A 21,471-nucleotide genomic window follows, 5' to 3' on the forward strand; every position below is an offset into this window, starting at 1 on the left:
CGAGTCCGTGCCAATTTAGTGATTTTTTTTTTCTGACCCTCTAGAAAATATTTTACAAAAACAGATAAAAGCAGGCTTGACGGCTCATTTTATGATGTTAAATTGTTGAACATTTAAAAATATATTATTAAGGATTTTCTTTTCACATACAGTAGCCTATCTCACAAAAGTGAATACACGTCTCAGAATTTTGTAAATATTTGATGTAGTAATGTTGGAAATATTCTATTTATATTTTATTGCTATTTTATACTACTTTCCACAATGTAATTATTGTACGGCTTGTATAGCACTGTAAATCTATTGTTCCAAATTGGTATCAGGAAAAATAAGCAAATCCCAGAAAGGGGGTGGGAGGACAAAACTTAAAACGTCAAAGAGTGGTGCCCAGCTGCCATCACTTTAAGTAGAGGAAACATGAAAAAAATGGGGCGTGTGGAAGAGAAGGGAATGCAGGACATGTTGTGGAACTCCTGAGAGGTTAGCAGCTGTTAGTACCCGTAAAGCGTTGAGGGCACAAACCTCCTCTATGTGGAACGCCGTAACTGAAGACCGGCGGTTCGGATCACTTTGCGTCCCATGAGGGTAAAAATAGCTCAGGTGCTTGTGGGAAGTGCGAAGATCAGGAGCGACTTAAAGGAGATTTGCGTGATTAAAGTGAAACCTTAGAATGTTGTCAGCGGACCACATGCTAGAAGAGAGGAAATCATGAAATTAGGGCTGAGCGATATGCAGATAAGATAAAATCTCTCATTTTTTCACAATCTGATTTTCCTCATTTTAATCTTAGAAAAAGCAAATGACAATGACATCATTCAGAACAAGTTTTGTTGTTTTGTTTTAAAGCCACTAATCCTATCTTATTTTTTAAATAGCCGCTGGAGGGGTCGAAAAAGTTTCTAAATTGATAACAATGACTACTTTTGGAAACTAGCTACTGTCTGCTCACAGCCATTTTGTTTGTGTAAGCCGTGGACATAAAAAAAAAAAATCGTCATGACAGATAAAAATCAATTAACCATTCAGCCCAACATGGGTTTATTTATTTTAAATCAATTAACCATTCAGCCCAACATGGATTTATGTATTTAGTGAGTCATTCCTTGCTTATTTTTTTGTGTTCCGGTCTTCAACAAACATCCAATAAAAGGTGTACAAATGTTTACAAAGAGGATTTGAATAAATATTTTATTGAAAGTATTTACAGACGCTCCTCCCCCGACAAATGAGATGAATCATCATGTCACATGTCCTAAAAAAAAGAAGAAAAAAGATGCTCTGCGTGACAAGTGACGAGTTCTTCTACTCTTCATCTTCATCTCAGCCTCTGTTGCCGAACTAAACAAAGAAAAAAGTCTGATTCACACGGCGCCGCCAAACAGGTCAGAACATTTTAATCCAAGTTTCATTCGTACATTCCCATTTTTTCAATTGGCAATAAAAAATAAAAAATGGAAAAAGTGATTTTTTTTTATTTAACAAAAAAAAGACAGATTTTTCATATTGTAATGTTAGGCTCAGATTAGAAAAGCTAAATGGAAAAACGAGCCATGCGACTGAATTTCAGTTTAATATTTAATTTGGTTTTGTTTACCCAGAATTTTGGTGATGAACATCAGTAAAGGTTTGTTAGCTGCCACAATCAGTCAGGACTAGGGTTGAAAAATTCTGGGAATTTCTAGTTGGAAATCACAGAATTTTGTGTGTTTGATTAATAATGTATTTATTTATTTAACCTTTATTCAACTAGGCAAGGAAGATTTGAACAGATTCTTATTTGCAATGCCGACCTGGGTGCAGACAGCAGAGTAAAACAATAACTAGCAAAAAAAAATGTAAAAAAATTAATCAGCCACTCTATGGCTTCTTATTTTTGGATTGCCAATTGAAAATGGAAACAACCAAAAATAGACCGATGCTTTTCCTTACGCATGTCGTTGTTTCGCGTGATGGCCATGGCAGCGCGAGCCCGCGGGCCCTGCTGCGTGAAGTGATAGCCGAACTTGAGCATGCTGGAGTTGTTCTCCAGCATGGCGGCGATCTCCATCTCCACCGAGTCGCCAAGCTTCTGTCGCTGTGAGCGAGAGAGAGAAAGCGAGAGAACATCTTGTAACCGATGTGCGGTCCCCAAAGATCCTCAACTGGTCTGTGAGTAACTTCCAACCATCCATTTTCTCTACCCCTTGTCCTCATGCCTGTCCCATCAGACTTTTGGTGACATCAGTGGCGTACACTTGGTCGCCAGCCATTATCAGGGCAAATACAGACAACCAAGCATTTGTAGTCAAATTCACACCTATGGACAATTTCGCCTCTTGAATTAAGCTAACTTGCTTATTTTAGAATGTAGGAGAAAAAACATGCAATCTACACACAGGAAGGTCAGAGTCAAGATTTGAACCCCAAACTGAGGAATGTGAGGAAGACATGCTAACCACTGTTGCACCGTGTTTCCCGGTGTGTGTCTGTGTGTATGTCTGACCTGGTTGTCGATCTTGAGCTCCACCAGCGTGGCGTTGTTGGCCATGGCCTTGATGACGGCCATCATCCCGTCGGAGGTGATGAAGTTGGACTCAATGTTAAGACTTTGCAGGCTGGTGTTCTCCTGCAGCATCTCCGCACACGCCTGACACACAAATATAAAACACACACCAGTTGATAATACATTGTAGTCATTCATACTGTTGATGTTGCGAAAAGACACGGCACTCACGTAGGCCACGGGGTCGTTGCTACGGGTGGCGGCGATGCTCAGAACCTCCACGTGAGAGTTTCCCTTCATAGCCTCGAAGATCTCCTTCAGTGTCGGGATGGGAATGTCCTAAAAACCATGAGGCAGAGGTGGGAGTAAATCATGAGTAAGTCTCAAGTCTTATCCAGCAAGTTTCAAGCAAATCCCAATTTACTGCGGCAATTAAAATGTTTTTGTTGGGGGGGCATTACTAGAGTACTCAACGAAATATCTATAGGCTAATCGATTAAAAAAAAAGATTTGATACTGACAGCTCTAGTTAGGGTTTAACTAACAAACTAACCTAACCCTAACCTTGATGTTGTTAAAGTTGACTTCAGTCAGGCTGCTGTCGTTGTTGTGGATCCTCTCCAGGGTCTCCTCCACGTTGGTGGTGTTGGGCGGCTCGTCGGGGAAGATCTTGAAAGGGTCTCCTTTCACCACGCCTGACGGGCATGCCGAAGACATCAATCATTTCCAAGCGTCAAATGCAAACTCCATTTTTGACTACTACTACTACGTACTGTTGATGCCCTCTGTGTTGGCGATGGTTCCGGTGGTGCCCAGAGCGTCGTAGTACTGCTTGTTGCTCATCAGCGTATACATGCCCAGGATGGCTGCAGGGGCAAGAATTATTATATTCTCCTTTAATTGGTGAGCAGCATCCTCCAACTGCCATCAACTCAAGGTGAATGACAAGGAAGTGGACACTATTTGAGTATCCTCATAACGTGGGACAATGACTGCATCAACGAAATCAAGCGTAGGATAGCAAAGGCATAAGGTACAATCTCAGACTAACACACACAACTGTACGGTAACGACATTAGTTTAGGGACCAAAATGGAACTCTGTATTCAGCATCTTACTGTATGCTTGTATGCTAACATCGACAAACTCAATGCCTTTGAAACGAAATGCTACAGATGCTTACCGAACATCAGATGGCTTCCCAGAACATCGAACAGTGAGGTATGGCAGAGAGTGAACATGGCAGATAGTACAAACAAAAACATACATAATGCAGAGAAAGCTGGATCTCTTCGGTCACATCTGCACGATGCCAGATCGATTTCGTTGGCTCATCAAAACAACGTTTTTTTGGCATAATTAGTGGTTTTCAAATAGAGAGTCAGAAGGTGCCAACAAAAGTGAAAGACCTGTGAGGAAATGTCTAAATGACATCAAAGAATGGTGCCAGAAGAGTGTGTGGCAAAATAAGACCTTTGCCATTGATCTAGACAAATGGAGGAAATTGTTGCACGCATCTATCGACACTCATCCACCCCTGCAGATTTTTAATACTATGTAAGAGCATTTGCCTTATGAACAATTTTGATGGACCCGTGGGTATTAAGTCAGTCCAGTAAGTCAAGTTCTCCTTGTTCCACAGCCTGACGACAAGACTCGACCTACACTATATTGCCAAAAATATTCGCTCACCTGCCATGATTCACATATGAATTTAAATGAGATCCCATTCTTAATCCCTAGGGTTTAATATGACATTGGTCCACCCTATGGAGCTATAACATCATAAAAGTCTTGCGGGAAGGCTTTCAACAAGGTTTAGGAGTGAGTTTATGGATTATGCAGGCCAGTCAAATTCATCCACATCAAATTCTCTCATCCGTGTCATTATGAACCTTGTTTTGTGCATTGATGCACAGACATGTTGGAGCAGGGAGGGTTAAGGCAATCTCCAAACTGTTCCCACCAAGTTGGAAATGTCCAAAATCTCTTGGTATGCTGAAGCATTCAGAGTTCATTTCACTGAAGCTCAGGCGTTAATATTAAACTCTCACCTAAACCTTATTGAAAGCCTTCCCACAAGAGCTTAAGATGTAACTGCAATAGGTGGACCGATGTCAAAGAAAACCCTATGAATTAAGAATGGGATATCACTTAAATTCATATGTGAGTCAAGGCAAGTGAGCAAATACTTTTGGCAATGCATTGTACCTATGGTGTCGACCTCAGGCTCTCAAAACCATCCAAATAGAGCATTCGTTCACGGGCTTAAACAACGACAACAACAAAATCATCAGCACCAGTCGAGTCTGGCGCGAAGTCTGTCAGTCAAGATAAGGATTTTATTGTTGTTGATGCTGGATCAGTGTTGAAGGAGCATATACAATGTAGGAGAAACATTTACTGTGCTTTGTTGGTTTGAACTGACTTCAGAAGAGTCTGTCTGATATTTGATTGCGTGTAAGCGAGACCTCGACACCGGCAAAGATCTTTAAATTTAGCGCAGAGCATCACAAACTTTCTATTCTGGTGCTTCTTGACCTCAGCTAGGCCTTCACAAGTTGACAGTGAAATTCTCTTTCAGATACTTGACCACCGGTCAGGCCCAGCCGGGGTCATTGCCCTCTAACTGGAGACATTGGGAGTAGAGGCTGACATTTTTCGGGATACCCATCAAGTCCTGTGGGTCCCATAGGATTCTCGCGGAATGGGAGTAAATTTTGCTGACGTCACTGCAGCTATCCCGCATGCAGGTTGCCTTAATACTCGAGCGCAACCCACGCGCGCAGTTTTGAAAATGTACTGCAGTTCTAATCCAAGTCGGGGGTGTCGCGACGGCTGGCATTGGCTAGGACGCCACAGGGTGGAGTTTCCTCTACATTTTGGGAGTGGGAGGGAGCGGGAGTCAAAACCCACTCCGTGTCAATCGCTAATAGGGAGGTCCTCACGGGTCCGTTCTATGCCCAATGATGTTTAACCTGGTTTTGAGTTTTTGAATATTTACAATATGAGGTTCAGAATCAGATTCTTGAAACAAAATGCTTCATGCATTCATTAATCAAGAAGCCAGTGGCTTGTCTTCACATTTACCAGAATTACAGAGGAATTGTGGAGTTCCCAGGTGACTCCATGCAACACAGATGTGAAGCGGTTTTTAGAAACCGTGCTTATACAAGGAAATACTCTTTTAGTTCAGAGAATGATCCAATGGTCCTGAGCTATAATACACAGATGGGAAGCGGTTGTCAGAGATAGTGCTTATAGAACTGAATTTTAGTTCAGTGATTAACAGAAAAGCTTTGTCAGTTAATACAGTACATTCCAAACATCCATTCATTCTCAACACCACTTATCCTGTTCAGGGTCACAGGGCGCTGGAGCCTATCCCAGCCGACTTCAGGCGAAAGGCGGACCACACCCTGAACTGGTCGGCAGTCAGTCGCAGGGCACATATAGACACGGACAACCATTTGCACTCACATTCACGTCACAGAGTGGGAACTGAACCCACGCTGCCCGCACCAAAGTCAGGCGAGTGTACCACTACACCATCAGTGACTCATTCTGAACAGCCTAATACTATTTTTTCTTCACACTCAAAAGCTATAATAAGGATTCAGAGCTTCACACACCGCAATTATTTTCAGTACAATTGTATTATTTGTGACAGTTCATGGTCCTGTTGCCTTAAATAACAAGTATAGACCTGTATTTTGCTGTTACCAGGAGGGGGAAGCACTGTGTTTTATGCCGTAATCTGCCTCCCACCAAAGTGTGTCACACACCAACTGCTGTGACACCACCACCACCCTTCCCCCCACCTCTTGTGACCCCACCAGGGAAAGGCAGGCCAGTGAGACAGCTGCCTGCTTAGCCATAAACACCCACTGTGGCCCTGACACTAACCCCGCTAGCTTTACGGCTCCAGCTAGCCTAGCGGGAGAGCGACGACTGATCCTAATATCGTAAATAAAACAGGTAATTACATTGCTGAGCTGCAGTTTCGCTCTCTCTTTTGCACCAAGCTTTTCATCCCCCGCTGACGTGTTGGCCAAAAAGCCCAACAAAAGGCTGACGGAAGCTAACCGAGCTTTAATCCTCATCTGGACCCGGTCCAGATTCCAGCCCCCACCATGCAGCCAGTGATGTGCCTGACTCTGTGGATTTTTCTATCTGTCCACATGCTTTGGTCCTTTACAATCAAGAATCAGTCCTTGTATGACTTTTACAGAACCAATAAATCCAAGTCTATACTGCTACTACAGTTCTTAGTTGACCCCCAAAACCCGGCTCATAATTCCAGAACATGTGTTTAAACAATTAACAGGTTTAAATATAAAAAATATGCCATGGGCTGTCTTGGGCAACTATACCCATTCTGTCAACGGGCGTGTGTTTTACAAAGATATCCTATCTTCCTCCTACACCCTACCAGCCCAGCCCGTTTTATTTTTGAGCTGCTGACTTTGGGGAATCGGATCTCCTCGCATGTCTGTCGTGGGTGCTGGAACGTCCCAGCGCAATTTATATAGTATGTGGGTCAGCCCAGTCGAATTTCTGGCAAAGTGAGGGTTAACCAAAAAAAAAAAAGGCTCCACAGCAGGACGCTTGTTCTTGCATCCATTTACCGACACAACTCAAAAAGAAACATCTTGGTACTTCACTTCAGACTTTTGGTGTGAGAAGTGGGGTAGACTCAGTCAATGTTAAGGCATATTTAGGCAAGCATTCACACATTCACTCCTATGGACAATTTAGGCTTGTGTTTGAGTGAGCTGGAGTCTAATTGGGTTGACCGTTGGTGAGAGAAGTGGGGTAAACATGATGAAAATGTGTTTCAAATAAAATGTATTATTATGGACTGTTCGCCAGTTAATGTCAGGGCATATTTAGGCAAACAAGCATTCAAACTTAATTTCAAACCTATGCATAATTTCGGGTCACAGATGAGGTGGAGCCATCTCAGTTGACTTTTGGCAGTTAGAGAAAGTGGGGCACATCTTGAACTTGTCGCCAGTCAATGTCAGGGCACAAATAGATAATCACACTCACTCTAATGGAGAACTTAGGGTCCCGTTAGGGTGAGTTGGAGTCTATCTTAGTTGACTTTTGGTGAGAGAAGTGAGGCACGCATCGCAATGGTCGTGGGCAAGGCATTAAAGACGTGGGCTCACCTGCGATGTCGCACATTTCGGCGTCGGAGGCGTTCTTGAGTGCCTCCTCCAGCTCGGGTTCTAGGATGACCTGCTCGTGCTGGGGAATCTCGTCTGCCTTTTTGGCCACAAAGGCTTTTCCTGGAGGCACACGGACCAAGAACAACATAGACGTTTGAGCATGCAGACTTCACTGAACCAGTAAATCTTAAACCGGGAGTACTTGGGTGTCCGCAAAATTATTCGCAATATACAATTATGTTGCGTTATTTTTGAAGTGCATACTGTACTTACATATGGGCACCAAAAAAAAAAAAAACATGGTACAGTGTTCCCTTGCTATTGTGGTTCATCGTTTATGACCTCCGCGAGATCGCAGATTTTTAATCAAGTACGAGCATTCACCTTGTGAACAATTTGGACATACGAACAATTGCGAGCTACTTTTTCGAATAATTTTGTAAGTTTGAATTTAGATTTGTGCGTCTTCAGTGAGGTACCATGTTGTGCCCCAACATGACGGGCAGCACTGAGGTCTACTGGAAGAGATGCAGCATCATTCAGAGCAAGAAAAAGAAGCAGAGAAAATCCCCAAATAAGGTTCACTAATAGTTGTTGTTCCCACAGCGGAGAGATAATATCGGCCTGTGAATATTGTACGCCCTGTTTGTATATGTTGCCGCTGTGTGTGTTAAAGTGATAGCTTATAATTACCGTTACATCTATGCTAATTTCAGTTAGCCCATCAATGGTGTTTCGCTTTATATGTTAGCACTAAGAAAATTGACTTTTGTTCGAGGAAATTATATGGCTTGGTTGAAAATGTTGGCGTTTAAATGTACAACGTACACAAGGCGTGTGGAAGGGGGGAGAAGTGTATAATAAATGTTCGTATACGGTCTCGCTATAGCGCAGATTTTCACCTATTGCAGGTGGGTGTGGAAATATCCCACGTGATGAACGCGGATTCACTGAAATTCCCATGGCAAACAAGGGTAACAGTGTTAGCCAACTAGCATAAATGCCTGTCATTTTTAACTTTCTGTCACAATAGCAATAAAAAAATACCAGTGTGCCTGCTAAAAAAAAAAAAATGCCGCAAAGGTTTTATCGAGGCAACAGGGCTCTTCTTGTTTGTTGGATTTGTTGCATTTTTTTCTTGTTTTGCGAAAAAATAAAATAGATAAATAAATAATTTGGCAATTATGCTATTAAGCTAATGACATGGTAGTTATGTTTAATTAGCGTTAGGACTAAATGGGACAATCCTTGGAAAAATATGTTGCCCAGAAGGGGTCAAGGTTTGAGAGTCCACGCAATAAAGAGTTAGTGTCACCTTTCTTCTCCCCCGTGAAAGGCACCAGCTCCTCCCGGTCCGGGTGCTCCATGGCCTCCTTCTCCAGGTGCTGCATCAGAGCATCGCGGTCGAACGGTCCCGTCGGGTTTTTCTTTGTCTGGTCACGCTGCCGCATGCCAGCTGGCAGCAAGGCATTCTGGGAGGACGAGGAGGTCGTGTTGATGTGACAAGAGAGCAGAAGTGGGACTAAGTCATAAGTCATAGGTAAGTCTCAAGTCTTAATCTACAAGTTTCAAACGAGCCCTAAAGTTGCTCTGGCTACAATCAACTAAGTCGAGTCAAGTCATGACTTGGGTTAAATCAAAGTCATACAATCTTGCTTCGTCACAAGATCGATTTGCAAATTAGCTACTTTGCACTCCGTATTTTTACCTGAGCTGGTTAGCTGTAGGTACTAACAAAATCAAATTTCTAGTGGTCCAAAATCAGTCTCTGTACTGTCTGTTACTTTATTAAACGCATAACCGACATGAAGCTAATGTATGACAAGCCATCAGGTAGCTAAAGTGTGACGTTAATGTAGCTTACTGTAACCTACCTGTCTTTGTGGGTTTAATAGTGACGGGTGAAATTCAATGTTGAACTTGTGTCTCTTATTTTGAAGCTTTACATGTTGTCATTTGTCAAAAACAATCCTTGAATCTAAATCTAATACTCTTCACTGCTCCCTCCATTATTCGTGCTTCATGAGGCGGTCTCTGTAGCTACTCCACATCATAGCATACTGCTATGCTAAATTGAGCAATAATTCGATATCCAGCTTAAGGTCCATGGCATGTACTAGTATGCTTCTTTCCTCACTAGAAAGACAATTCAGCGCACTCCTAGAACGACTGTTACTAGTAACGTTTTCACACTATTATGAAACTGCAGATTTTTCGAATGTAAACAGGTAAGACTCGATAAATCATGTAGCTCAATTCAAAGCTAAAGCAAGTCTTTCATAAGTTTGGACCAAGAGAGTCCCAAGTCCTAAAATTGGCGACTTAAGACCCTGAGGTGAAATCATAGATTTGTTTCTGAACACATTATACGTTTGAAGATAATTGCGGAAAACGTGTAAAGAAGAAAAGCTACAGTATGTAGTACTTAAAGTGATGCACTTGGGCCCCCGGCATGAGTCGCCTCTCCCTCATTACATATTATCATCAGTATCAGCAGTTAACCGGTCCAATTCTGATGTGCAGTTAGCTAGCTAACTAGCTATGCCTAAACCCTGAAGGGAAGATGCCCTTCAGGTAGTCCACTGGCGTTGCCACTTTAGAGTGCCTCATTGTCGGCCATGAGTGCGCGCACGTGATGTTGAGAAAGGCGTAAAAAAAAAAAAAAACGTCCGACTTGACAGCCCCCACGTGAACCGGTGCTTTGCACTCCTGTGCCCGCGAGAGCGCCTCGTTGTTGGATGTGAGTGCACACACGCCATGGAGGGAAGGTGGAAGAGCGAGGGCCATTACAGCCACTGGAGGGTTTAAGCAGATACATTTTTTGCATTTCAAACATCTAGGTACAGTAATGTCTAGGCATAAGAAATATGCTAGCTGATGTAGCTTCCATTTTTTCAGGTTGTCGGAGTGGTATTTGATTGACAGTTGAGTGGGGTGTGGTTTCAGCACATTCAGCAGACAAACACACAGCGTTTGAGCGTGGCGACGAGAGCTTTATTTGTCACGATTTTAACACCTTTTTGTAATCATTTAAATTTGGCAGGGTTGCTAACAACACTCTGTGGTTTGTCACATTTAAAAGACATTTATTTTCACTATACAGAAGATTTAAGTCAAACTCCAGTCAAGTTATGTGACTCGAACGGAGCTCTCCTCGTACCTCGGGGTCCATCTCTGCCAATTCATACTCCAGCTGGTCCAGCTCCTCGGCACTCAGACCCTTGAGGATCGCGTCCTCGTCGATGTCCCTGGGGTCCGTCATGACTCACTTCTTGGGGGGGGGGGGAGGGGGGGGCACCCACTCACATGCAAGGGTGGACTTGGGTGGATGGGGTACTGCTAGAAAAAGGAGTACAAGTAAAAAAAGACACTTAACACATCACATGACATCATACAGCGGGTGAGCGAGGGCGAGCGATGATGGAAGCGAGGGAGAGAATGAGGTGTGAGTAACTCTATACCGTTAGCATCGCTCGTAGCCGCTAAGAATAGCAGGGAGGCTGCGCACCCTCATTTATCAACCGCGCACCCTCATTTGTCATCCGTGCACCCTCTTTAATACCTCACAAACGTGTTTACATGTGCCTCCTGACGAAGAGCGACAGTTTGGTGGTTGTGCACGACAGCAGGAAAAGTGCTGAAAAGTGTTGGAACCTTTCACCGGGGAAAGTGTGGCTGTTGAAACATCACACCGCCCATGGGTGTGATGAAAATTGAGAGTGAAAAAAAACTTTTAAGGGGAAATATATGGGTCTTTAAACACCCGCAGCCCCTGCAGGTGCGACGAAGAATGTGGGTGTTTTGCGGGTGTGACAAAGTGTAAGTGTTGGAACCTTTCACAGGGAAAAAGTGTGGGTGTTGAAGCATCCGCATCTACGGCGGGTGCAAAAAAAAGTGTGCTTGTTGGAACCTTCCACTGGGAAAAGTCTGGGTGTTGAAACCCCTGCAAAAGCACATTTGTCTTCTTCCTCTTCCTGTTCCTGTTCCTGCACGTCTTAGCGCCCAAGTGTAACATTCCAAATCATGCTGGGCTTAATTTTAGCTTGACAAGTCGGCTACTTGCAGCCGCGTCAAGCCTCAGCGCCTTAGGTTGCCCATGCACACGCACGCACACACACACACACACACACACACACACACACACACGCACGCACACACACACACACACACACAATCACTCACACACACATGGACCATGCACAAGGTTTCTTCTCACAAAGTGTCACACAGCCAACAGAACCTGTTAATCCATGGACAAACATCCCAAAACATTTGTATTTAAAACTATAATGTCCAAAATTCTTCCTAAAACATTTACCTACGACTTCCAAAAACTTACTTTACTTCTCAATATATTCATGCTCTGCTTCCAAAAACCTTAGACTTCCCCCTCCAAATCTTGATTTTCATCCACCAAAAACAGTATGTCCTCCATCAAAAAATAAATACATTAATAAATAAAATCACCAACTTCCCAAAAGCATCAACTTCTAAAAACCTTTGGTCTACTTCCAAAAATGCTGAATGTTAAACTTCCAAAAACATCATCTTCCACATACCTTCATCTTCCAACTACATTCAACTTCAAAAACCCTCAATCTTTTACTTCCTAGATCCTTCATCTTCAACCTCCAAATACCTCCATCTGTCATTCTACTTCTAAAAACCTTCCGTCTTGTACTACCAAAATCCTTCGTGCAATGCTTCCAAAATCTTCAATCTCTACATACCTTCATTTTGTTAGCCTAATAGTTTAGTTGCCCAAGTCATATTTAAATGTTTTTGGAAAGCAAGAAGAAGAAAAAGCTAGTGTATAGTACATTCATATTTTTTTAATTCATTTGGTAATAGTGAGTAAAAATGACTTTGACAATCGTACTATTAGGCTAATGATTTTCAACTCCTGAAGTTCCTCATGTATTGAAAAAAAATGAATGTCCATCTTCAACTTCCAAATATCTTCAACCTTAATCTCCAAAGTTGTTCATGTTTAGCTTCCAAAAACATCAAATTTAAAATACCTCAATCTTCAATAAATAAACGAGTAAACTTCCAAAATGCTACAAGTTCTGTTTTTAAAAACCTCATCTTCACCCTCCAGAAACCATCATGTTCCAAAAACGTTCGTCTTCAACATCCAAAAACTTTTACTTCTAAAACCTCAACCTTCAGTGTCTTCAACTTCCCAAATTATCATCTTCATCCTCCAAATATCTTCCACTTCCAAAACGCTTCATGTTCAACTTCCAGTTTTTCCTTCCACGAGTGTTCATCTGCACACCTGATTTCTGTTCACTTTTGTTGTCATTTAAAATGTTCATAACACAAATTCCGTGTTACTGAGTGTCAGCGAGCAAAAGTTGAACATGTATCTGACCTACCTCAAGTCACAGCGTCCGAGCCTCCACTGAGACACAAACTACACCCACTCTAGAACCCCATAGCACCCCAAACACCCCACCTCTCTCGTGACGTCAGCATTGTATGGCAGGGGGAGAGAGGGGAGAGTGTGGTTGAGAGGCAGAACTTTACAAATTGACAGCAACATGAACAGTGGAGCACATTGCAGGAGAAATAGTGACACCCAGTGGCTCCAAACTAGCCATCACAATGCCATGATATATTCAAATGTTTCCTATATAAGATGTAGAAACACTGGCACCGAGTGGCTGAAACTAGCCTGAATTATGATTTTAAAAGAATTGCTGCTTCAGAAGTACGTTGAAGTGAGGGTAGGAGCTTCTATTAGACAGGTCAAAGTCCTGTCTAATAGAAAAGTAGTGCTTTGGCACCATCTTGGTGCCATGGAACTATTTTGAAGTGAGGGGAGGAGCTTGTATTAGACTGGTCAAAGCCCTGATAACAGAAAAGTAGTGCTTTGGCGCCATCTTGGTGCCAAGGAACTATGTTGAAATAAGGGGAGGAGCTTCTACTAGGTGAAAGCCTTTTTTAACATAAAAGTAAGTGTTTGGTGATATCTTGGAGTCCATGAACTATGTTGAAGTGAGGGGAGGAGCTTCTATTAGTCTGGTCAAAGCCCTGTCTAACAGAAAAGTAGTGCTTTGGCGCCATCTTGGTGCCATGAAACTATGTTGAAGTGAGGGGAGGAGCTTCTACCTTGTCAAAGCCTTGTCTAATAGGAAAGCCGTGCTTTGGTGCCATTCTGGTGCCAAAGATCTGTTGAAGTGGGAAAGGAGGAGCTTCTGTTAAACATGTCAAAACCCGGTCTCACAGAAAAGCAGTGCTTTGGCGCCATCCAGATGCCAAGGAACTATGTTGAAGTGGGGGTTGGGGGGAAGCTTCTGTTAGATAGATCAAAGCCTTTCGCTTGTTCCCCTGTCGGGTTGTGCTGCTCAGCGTCTCCGCGGCTCCATAGGCCTCGCTAGATAGCATTCAGAAGGCTAGTAAATGCTCAAAAAGTCAGTGATAAAATACAGAGTAGTAAATAAATCCTCAGTGCTGGTGATCATTCGCTCATTTGATTTGGATATAATTTTTACTATTTTTGGTCAATATCCCTAACTAATGCAGCCCTATGGGGGGCACAAGCCAGTGCAAACTGTAGGCCGGTCCCAAGCCCGGCTAAATGCAGAGGATTGAGGGATCGAGATGGGAAGGATGTGCAGCAGGTTAGGGTGATTAAGGATAGAGATGGAAATATGTTGACTGGTGCCGGTAGTGTGCTAGATAGATGAAAAGAATACTTTGAGGAGTTGATGAATGGGGAAAATGAGAGAGAATGGAGAGTAGAAGAGGCAAGTGTGGTGGACCAGGAAGTGGCAATGATTAGTAAGGGGGAGGTTAGAAAGGCATTAAACAGGATGAAAAATGGAAAGGCAGTTGGTCCTGATGACATTCCTGTGGAGGTATGGAAGCATCTAGGAGAAGTGGCTGTGGAGTTTTTGACCACCTTGTTCAATAGAATTCTAGCGCGTGAGGAGATGCCTGAGGAATGGAGAAAAAGTGTGCTGGTGCCTATTTTTAAGAACAAGGGTGATGTGCAGAGCTGTGGGAACTATAGAGGAATCAAGTTGACGAGCCACACAATGAAGTTATGGGAAAGAGTAGTGGAGGCTAGACTCAGGACAGAAGTGAGTATTTGCGAGCAACAGTATGGTTTTATGCCTAGAAATAGTACAACAGATGCATTATTTGACTTGAGGATGTTGATGGAAAAGTACAGAGAAGGTCAGAGGGAGCTACATTGTGTCTTTGTAGATCTAGAGAAAGCCTACGACAGGGTACCCAGAGAGGAACTGTGGTACTGCATGCGGAATTCTGGAGTGGCAGAGAAGTATGTTAGAATAATACAGGACATGTACGAGGGCAGCAGAACAGCGGTGAGGTGTGCTGTAGGTGTGACAGATGAATTTAAGGTGGAGGTGGGACTGCATCAGGGATCAGACCAGAGCCCCTTCCTGTTTGCAGTGGTGATGGATAGGCTGACAGATGAGGTTAGACTGGAATCCCCGTGGACCATGATGTTTGCAGATGACATTGTGATCTGCAGTGAAAGCAGGGAGCAGGTGGAGGAACAGTTAGAAAGATGGAGGCATGCACTGGAAAGCAGAGGAATGAAGATTAGTCGAAGTAAGACAGAATATATGTGCATGAATGAGAGGGGTGGTGGGGGAAGAGGGAGGCTACAGGGAGAAGAGATAGCAAGGGTGGAGGACTTTAGATACTTGGGGTCAACCGTCCAGAGCAAGGGTGAGTGTGGTCAGGAAGTGAAGAAACGGGTCCAAGCAGGTTGGAACGGGTGGAGGAATGTGTCAGGTGTGTTATGTGACAGAAGAGTCTCTGCTAGGATGAAGGGCAAAGTTTATAAAACAGTGGTGAGGCCAGCCATAATGTGCGGATTAGAGACAGCGGCACTGAAGAGACAACAGGAAGCAGAGCTGGAGGTGGTGGAAACGAAGATGTTGACGTTCGCTCTCGGAGTGACCAGATTGGATCAAATTAGAAATGAGCTCATCAGAGGGACAGACACGTCCAGAGGAGAAATAGTGAGTATATTGGTAGAAGGATGATGAGGATGGAGCTGCCAGGCAAGAAAGCTAGAGGAAGACCAAAGAGAAGGTCGATGGATGTCGTGAGGGAAGACATGAGGGCAGTTGGTGTTCTAGAGGGGATGCAGGAGATAGGCTTACATGGAAAAGGATGACGCGCTGTGGCGACCCCTAAAGGGACAAGCCGAAAGGAAAAGAAGATCCCGAACTGTTGCGAGCCGATCCAGTCGACGAGCCGCGCCTGGCCTTCACTCACACCCGTCCTCTGTCGGCCAATGCTGCTAAGCGAGTCCGCGGCTCCATCGGCCCCTGCTTCTCCGATGCTACTAAACACACTCGATTAGTTGTAACTGCAAAGCCAAACTCACTGAACGATCGCACAAGGAATTCGAGCAAGTGCTCGCTATTGTATACTGATTTGCTGTGGATATTGTTGTTTCTATTTTTGGTTAAAATATCCGTAACTGTCACTAGCTAATGCTACTATGTACAGTACACTGATTTCATGGCAGAACCGTGCAAATTTAACCAAACAACAAGATTTCTTTAATAAATCATAAACAATGGTAACTTTTAATTATGAAGAACAACTTCATTCAATAATAAAATGAAAATCAGCAGTGAACTTAGTCTACGCTTTACCGATTGGTGTTAAAACTTTATAGCATTATACTTTGAACAACTAAGCAATTGTGTAACATAGCGATGCAAACTAGAAATACATTGATTAAAGAAAACGTGGTGGTGTATTGAAATACACTTCTTGCATAACGGTAAAGACATAAACAGCCTCATAAAAATCATGTGAGTAGCACAATGTTCATGTGTTCCCCACCAAACTCGGCAGATACAAGTGCATAAATGATCCTTACTACTCATTAAACCCGTTACACGCTTGTCTTTATACAATCGGAATAACGGATTGCAATCGTTCCTACACTTTCATAAATTCATATATATCTCAGAAATAACACCGTTGTTTTTTTTTTTTACGCTTACTATTGTGTGAATGCAAAATGAGTGCCTCATCCGGGTACTTCAGCCCACAGATCCTAATTCAAATACTCATATCAGTCGAATTAAATGATTTTCAAAAGGAAATTCAGTGGCGCATGTCTTGGCCGCTATTGATCAAATTATGTGAAAATGACTCACAATCGGTAAAGAGAAAACACATTTTTCCCTATATCCAGCAGGTGGCGCCACAGCTACAGTAGAGTAGTCTAATAAAAGTGCATTTGATAACTATGAGACAAAGTTTTAGTTTGGACTACACTAGGCTCCCCTCCAAGATTTTCCACACCTCACTATTGACATTCTTACTTTTTGTTTGTTTGTTTGTTGTTGACATCCCCACAATTCATCTTTTTTGTGTCCCACATTGGTGTTCTGACACGTTTTTCTATTTATTGACATCAACATATGCTTTGTTGTCTTTTTCGTGTCCCACGTCGACATTGTCACACTTGTTGTCTTTTGTGTCTCGCGTATCATTTTTACACTGCGCTGTCTTTTTGTTGACATTGCCGTACTTTTTCTTGTCTACTATAAATGTGTTTATATGAAACTTTTTGTTATCTTTTTGATGTCACTTGTTGAAATACTGACACATTTTTGTCTCATCTGTATCCAAAATTGATACTCTCGCACTTTTGTCGTTTTGCCTGTCAAATATTGACATTCTCACACATTTTGACTTTCATATTAACATTCTTTTACTTTTTGTGTCTTTTGTCTTTCATATTGACTTTACACTTTTTTGTCTTTTTTTGTGTGTGTTCCGCACTGACGTTTTGTCCACTTCATCCTGTTCATGACCTCGTTGTTCTTACCGTAATGTTACATAAGCGGCCTGCTTGACATTCTGTAGCCATGAAACACACCTGACGACACTGTGCACATCCTGACTGACAGCAATAAGACATAAAAACAGACATACACAAACCCACGTACCAGATGGGACATGTTTCAAAATTCTATGACTATGGGACACACCTGACAACAATGTCTACCAGCCCTGCTGACAACAACAACAATGCACAAACACACATTCTCATACTTGTGTGTTTTTGTTGGGATCCACATGCAAATATTCTTTTTTTCTTGTCTTTCTGCTCACAGTCTTACTCTTTTTTGTGTATTTTTTGTGTCACAAAATAACATTCTCACACTTTTTTTTTTTTTTTTTACATGTTCAGTCTTTTTGGGTCTAACATGTACAATCTTACTTGTTTTGTATTTTTTGTAATATTCTGACAATTTTTGGGACTTTTTCTTGACACCCTTTCACTTTATTTGTCTTTTTGTGTCCCACATTCATTCTTATGCTTCCCATCCCCCTTCTGTTTACATTCATACACATTTTCCTTTTTGTGTCCAAAATGTACATTTTGTCCCCTTTTTTTGTCTTTCTGTTGACAGCCTGATGCTTTTTTTTCTTTTTGTGTGACACATCAACATTTTCACACTTGTTGTGTTGTCTTGTGTCCCGTATTGACATTTTTACACATTTTATGTGTTTTTTTTTTGTGTCCTACTTCGACATTATCACACATTCTTTTGTCTTTTTGTTGACAATCTTAGTCCAAAATGTCCATTCTTCAAATTTGTGTGCCTCATATTGACGTGGTATCCCTCCTGATACATTCACATTGACTTTGCGACCGTCTCTGATGAAAAAAAGTGTGGACTTTATCAACCAAAATATGATGTGTATCTTTAATTGTTTTTTGTTTTTTTTAAATATATAATCTACATATTAAAGGTCAGCAGCAGAGTTGATGTTTCTCTGTGTGCTTATGACCTTTCAGCAGGAAATTCCAACTTCTTATGTTCTGAATGATTGCCTAAAATAATTACTTTCATCACTAATTACATTAATTGCATTCCTTAATTATGTTGTTTAACAACAGACTTTAGAACATTGTGTATTCAAACCAGAACGTGACTCACGACAGGCTCACACGAAACGTCAGCCTCCAGAACGCTGACCTCTACCAAGGCCCCAAAGTCACCATTGCTTATGAACCTAATTTTATGTAACATCAAATATACAATATCTCCACCAAGGCCCCAGCCAGTAACCCACTACACAAAATAGTACAACACAACACAAAACAAAATAACACAAAGACAATGCAATCCACAGCACCACGCAAACCATCCATCCATCCATCCATTTTCTGAGCCGCTTCTCCTCACAAGGGTCGCAGGAGTGCTGGAGGCTAACCCAGCTATCATCAGGCAGGAGGCAAGGTACACCCTGAACTGGTTGCCAGCCAATCGCAGGGCACATACAAACAAACAACAATCCGCACTCACATTCACACCTACGGGCAATTTAGAGTCTTCAATTAACCTGCCATGCATGTTTTTGGGATGTGGGAGGAAACCGGAGTGCCCGGAGAAAACCCACACAGGTACGTGCTGCCTCATGCAAACCAATGCAACAGAATTGTACACAATGCAAAACAACCCAACACAATAACAACACACCACACTACACAAAACTTACATGACATAAAACAACACAATGTAACACTACACCATAACCAAACAAACAAAAAAACTACACAACACAACACCACACAAACCAAACGTAGCACAACCCAATACAAAACAACACAAAGCTTTCTACTATTTTGAAATGGATTTCAGTTCAGGAAAACAGAAGTGATTCAGGTTTTTCAGCCCTGGCACCCGATCACCAGTCAACCCTGGGCACCTTTCGGGCAAAGCACAGGAAACACCACACACACACCTTCCATAACAACTTCCTGTGGAACCTGCTGCCCCCGTGATCACAGAGGGGGCAGGTTCCCATTTCAAGCAGGAAGTGAGCGGGCCTTCCCCCGACACACAAAGCACGACTGGTCTCCCGTGACGACAGTCCCTCTTCTGCTTGCAAAAAGAAGCTACTTCCTCCTCCTCAGAGGCCATTAAAACACACACACACAGACGTGCAGACGTATGAACGTGACATGGATGTGGGTGCTTTGCTATGATGCATTTCCCTCACCAGGGGACGCCCGAGACGGACTCCATTTTACAAAGCACACAAAAGTCTTTGTCTACTCATTCTGTGCTTGAATGAGAATCTGTGCAACGAGAATTAGAATCTGTGCAAGAATGTAAGCCAGAGATGCAGCAGCCTGAAAGGGCAGCGGTTGAGACCTTTGTGAATGTGAATGTGTGTGCGTGCGTGTGTGCGTGTGTGTGTACGTACGTATATGTGCACAGACGCCATGTCGCGTTAAAAAGGAGGCCGCAGAGGGCAAGCTGGTTTTCATGATGATGATGATGATGATGATGATGATGATGATGACATCCACAGGTGTGTCAGGGACATGATGGACGTCTGACTCAAAGTACCAGAACTGAACAAACATATCTGTTTGGTTATGTTACCATGGCAACTCCAAAAACATGCATTGAAATGTACATTAGGGTGCTTAGTTAGCTGTGTTTTATTATTCTTGCAACAAATGAAACGTGTGCAAAAACTCACCAATTTTGGCAAGTGCATGTATATTGGTGATATGTATCTGTTTTTGGGGTCCCCTCCGTGATTCCCCTCCAAAACTAACTCAATAGCGCCCCCTGGAAAGTTAGAAACAAATTAGCCCCTGACACCAGTTTTACCAACTGACAAGAAATTGGGCAGACATGTCTATTATGAAGGGACGCACGAAAAAGTCTCTAGGACCCATGCCTGAAATTGAACAGGAAGTCGGCCATTTTGGTTTGAAGTGGGCATTTTTGGGCAAATTCCTGGGCTTGTACGTCATTGAACTCATCCAAATGAGCCCCAATTGGATGCAGGTATCATAGAACAATGGGCGACACTAAATTGCCGAGATTTTTTGCTTATGCCATCTAATGTGGGCGGAGCATCACGTCAAAAAAAATAATAATAATAATAAGCCCCCTGCACCAGTTTCACCGAGCCACATGAAATTTGGTGGACATATTTACCATAAAACGACGCACAAAAAAGTTTTAGGGACCAATGACTGAAATTGAACAGGAAGTTGGCCATTTTTGTTTGAAGTAGGCATTTTTGGGGCGATGTACAGGGATTGCAGCTTGAATTATTATTATTATGGGCGTGGTTACAGAGCAAAGGAGCTCATATTGCTAATACACATTTAATAGTTTCTTTTGATCAGTTTTTGATCATGTGATAACGTCCATTAATTCTATATTTAATGCATGGACTTGAACAAGCATTCTGGATGGAAATTAGTTTGGAAAGAAGGAGAAAGAATCCGAAGACAAGACAAAGAAAAAGCGTTTGAGCGCCGGTCTCGAACGTCTTGTTAAAAATGTGAATGGCTGAAAACGTGAATGGACACAGACGGCCGGCCTCCCTGCTCGCATGAACGCCATCACGATGTATTTGTCTCTCAACGCCAAGGCCTTGCTTTGTCCCACCCGCGTGGGGAGTGGGATCCCATTTCCCGTTTACTTTGATGTCTCCTCCCCCCATCTCACGCACACATGAGCGCATGGGGAAAGAATTCCGAAACAAATCCATCGAGGGAAAGCAGAACAAAACAGAAGAAGAAGAGGAAGGAGAGCGGAGAATGATAACATGCAAGAATCCCACTTCTCAAAATCTGAAAACATAGCTCTGATGATTCAATTTTCAATTCACATTTTCTCAGCTTCCGATAACAGTAGACAAAGAGGAGTCTCTATTCCGGTCCACAAAAGACTATAAACAGCTAGAAAGCTGGCACATCATCATCCAGGCGACAATATTTAACAAATGATACAATGATACCACGACAGGTTAAAATTCGCA

The 21,471-nt window shown here is 42.6% G+C and overlaps 2 protein-coding genes across 2 annotated transcripts in view; both read right to left on the bottom strand.

The window, feature by feature from the left end:
* Nucleotides 1-1,174: 1,174 nt before the first annotated feature.
* On the bottom strand, nt 1,175-10,955 carry tmod4 (tropomodulin 4 (muscle)). Its single transcript, XM_061777806.1, has 9 exons — nt 10,817-10,955; nt 8,972-9,128; nt 7,657-7,776; nt 3,256-3,348; nt 3,047-3,177; nt 2,714-2,821; nt 2,483-2,626; nt 1,930-2,074; nt 1,175-1,338 (listed from the first exon to the last, which is right to left on the bottom strand). Exons 1-9 carry the CDS (start codon nt 10,916-10,918, stop codon nt 1,316-1,318), a joined length of 1,023 nt encoding a protein of 340 aa, XP_061633790.1. The 5' UTR covers nt 10,919-10,955; the 3' UTR covers nt 1,175-1,315.
* The window catches only part of mcl1b (MCL1 apoptosis regulator, BCL2 family member b), a 52,298-nt gene continuing 41,770 nt past the window's right edge, over nt 10,944-21,471 (bottom strand). Inside the window, exon 4 of the mRNA XM_061777807.1 lies at nt 10,944-10,995. Within this exon, the coding sequence (XP_061633791.1) occupies nt 10,959-10,995 (37 nt within the window). The 3' untranslated portion in view covers nt 10,944-10,958. The remainder of the gene's footprint in view (nt 10,996-21,471) is intronic.

Source organism: Phyllopteryx taeniolatus, chromosome 6 (genome assembly GCF_024500385.1).
Source record: "Phyllopteryx taeniolatus isolate TA_2022b chromosome 6, UOR_Ptae_1.2, whole genome shotgun sequence".
Lineage (NCBI taxonomy): Eukaryota > Metazoa > Chordata > Actinopteri > Syngnathiformes > Syngnathidae > Phyllopteryx > Phyllopteryx taeniolatus.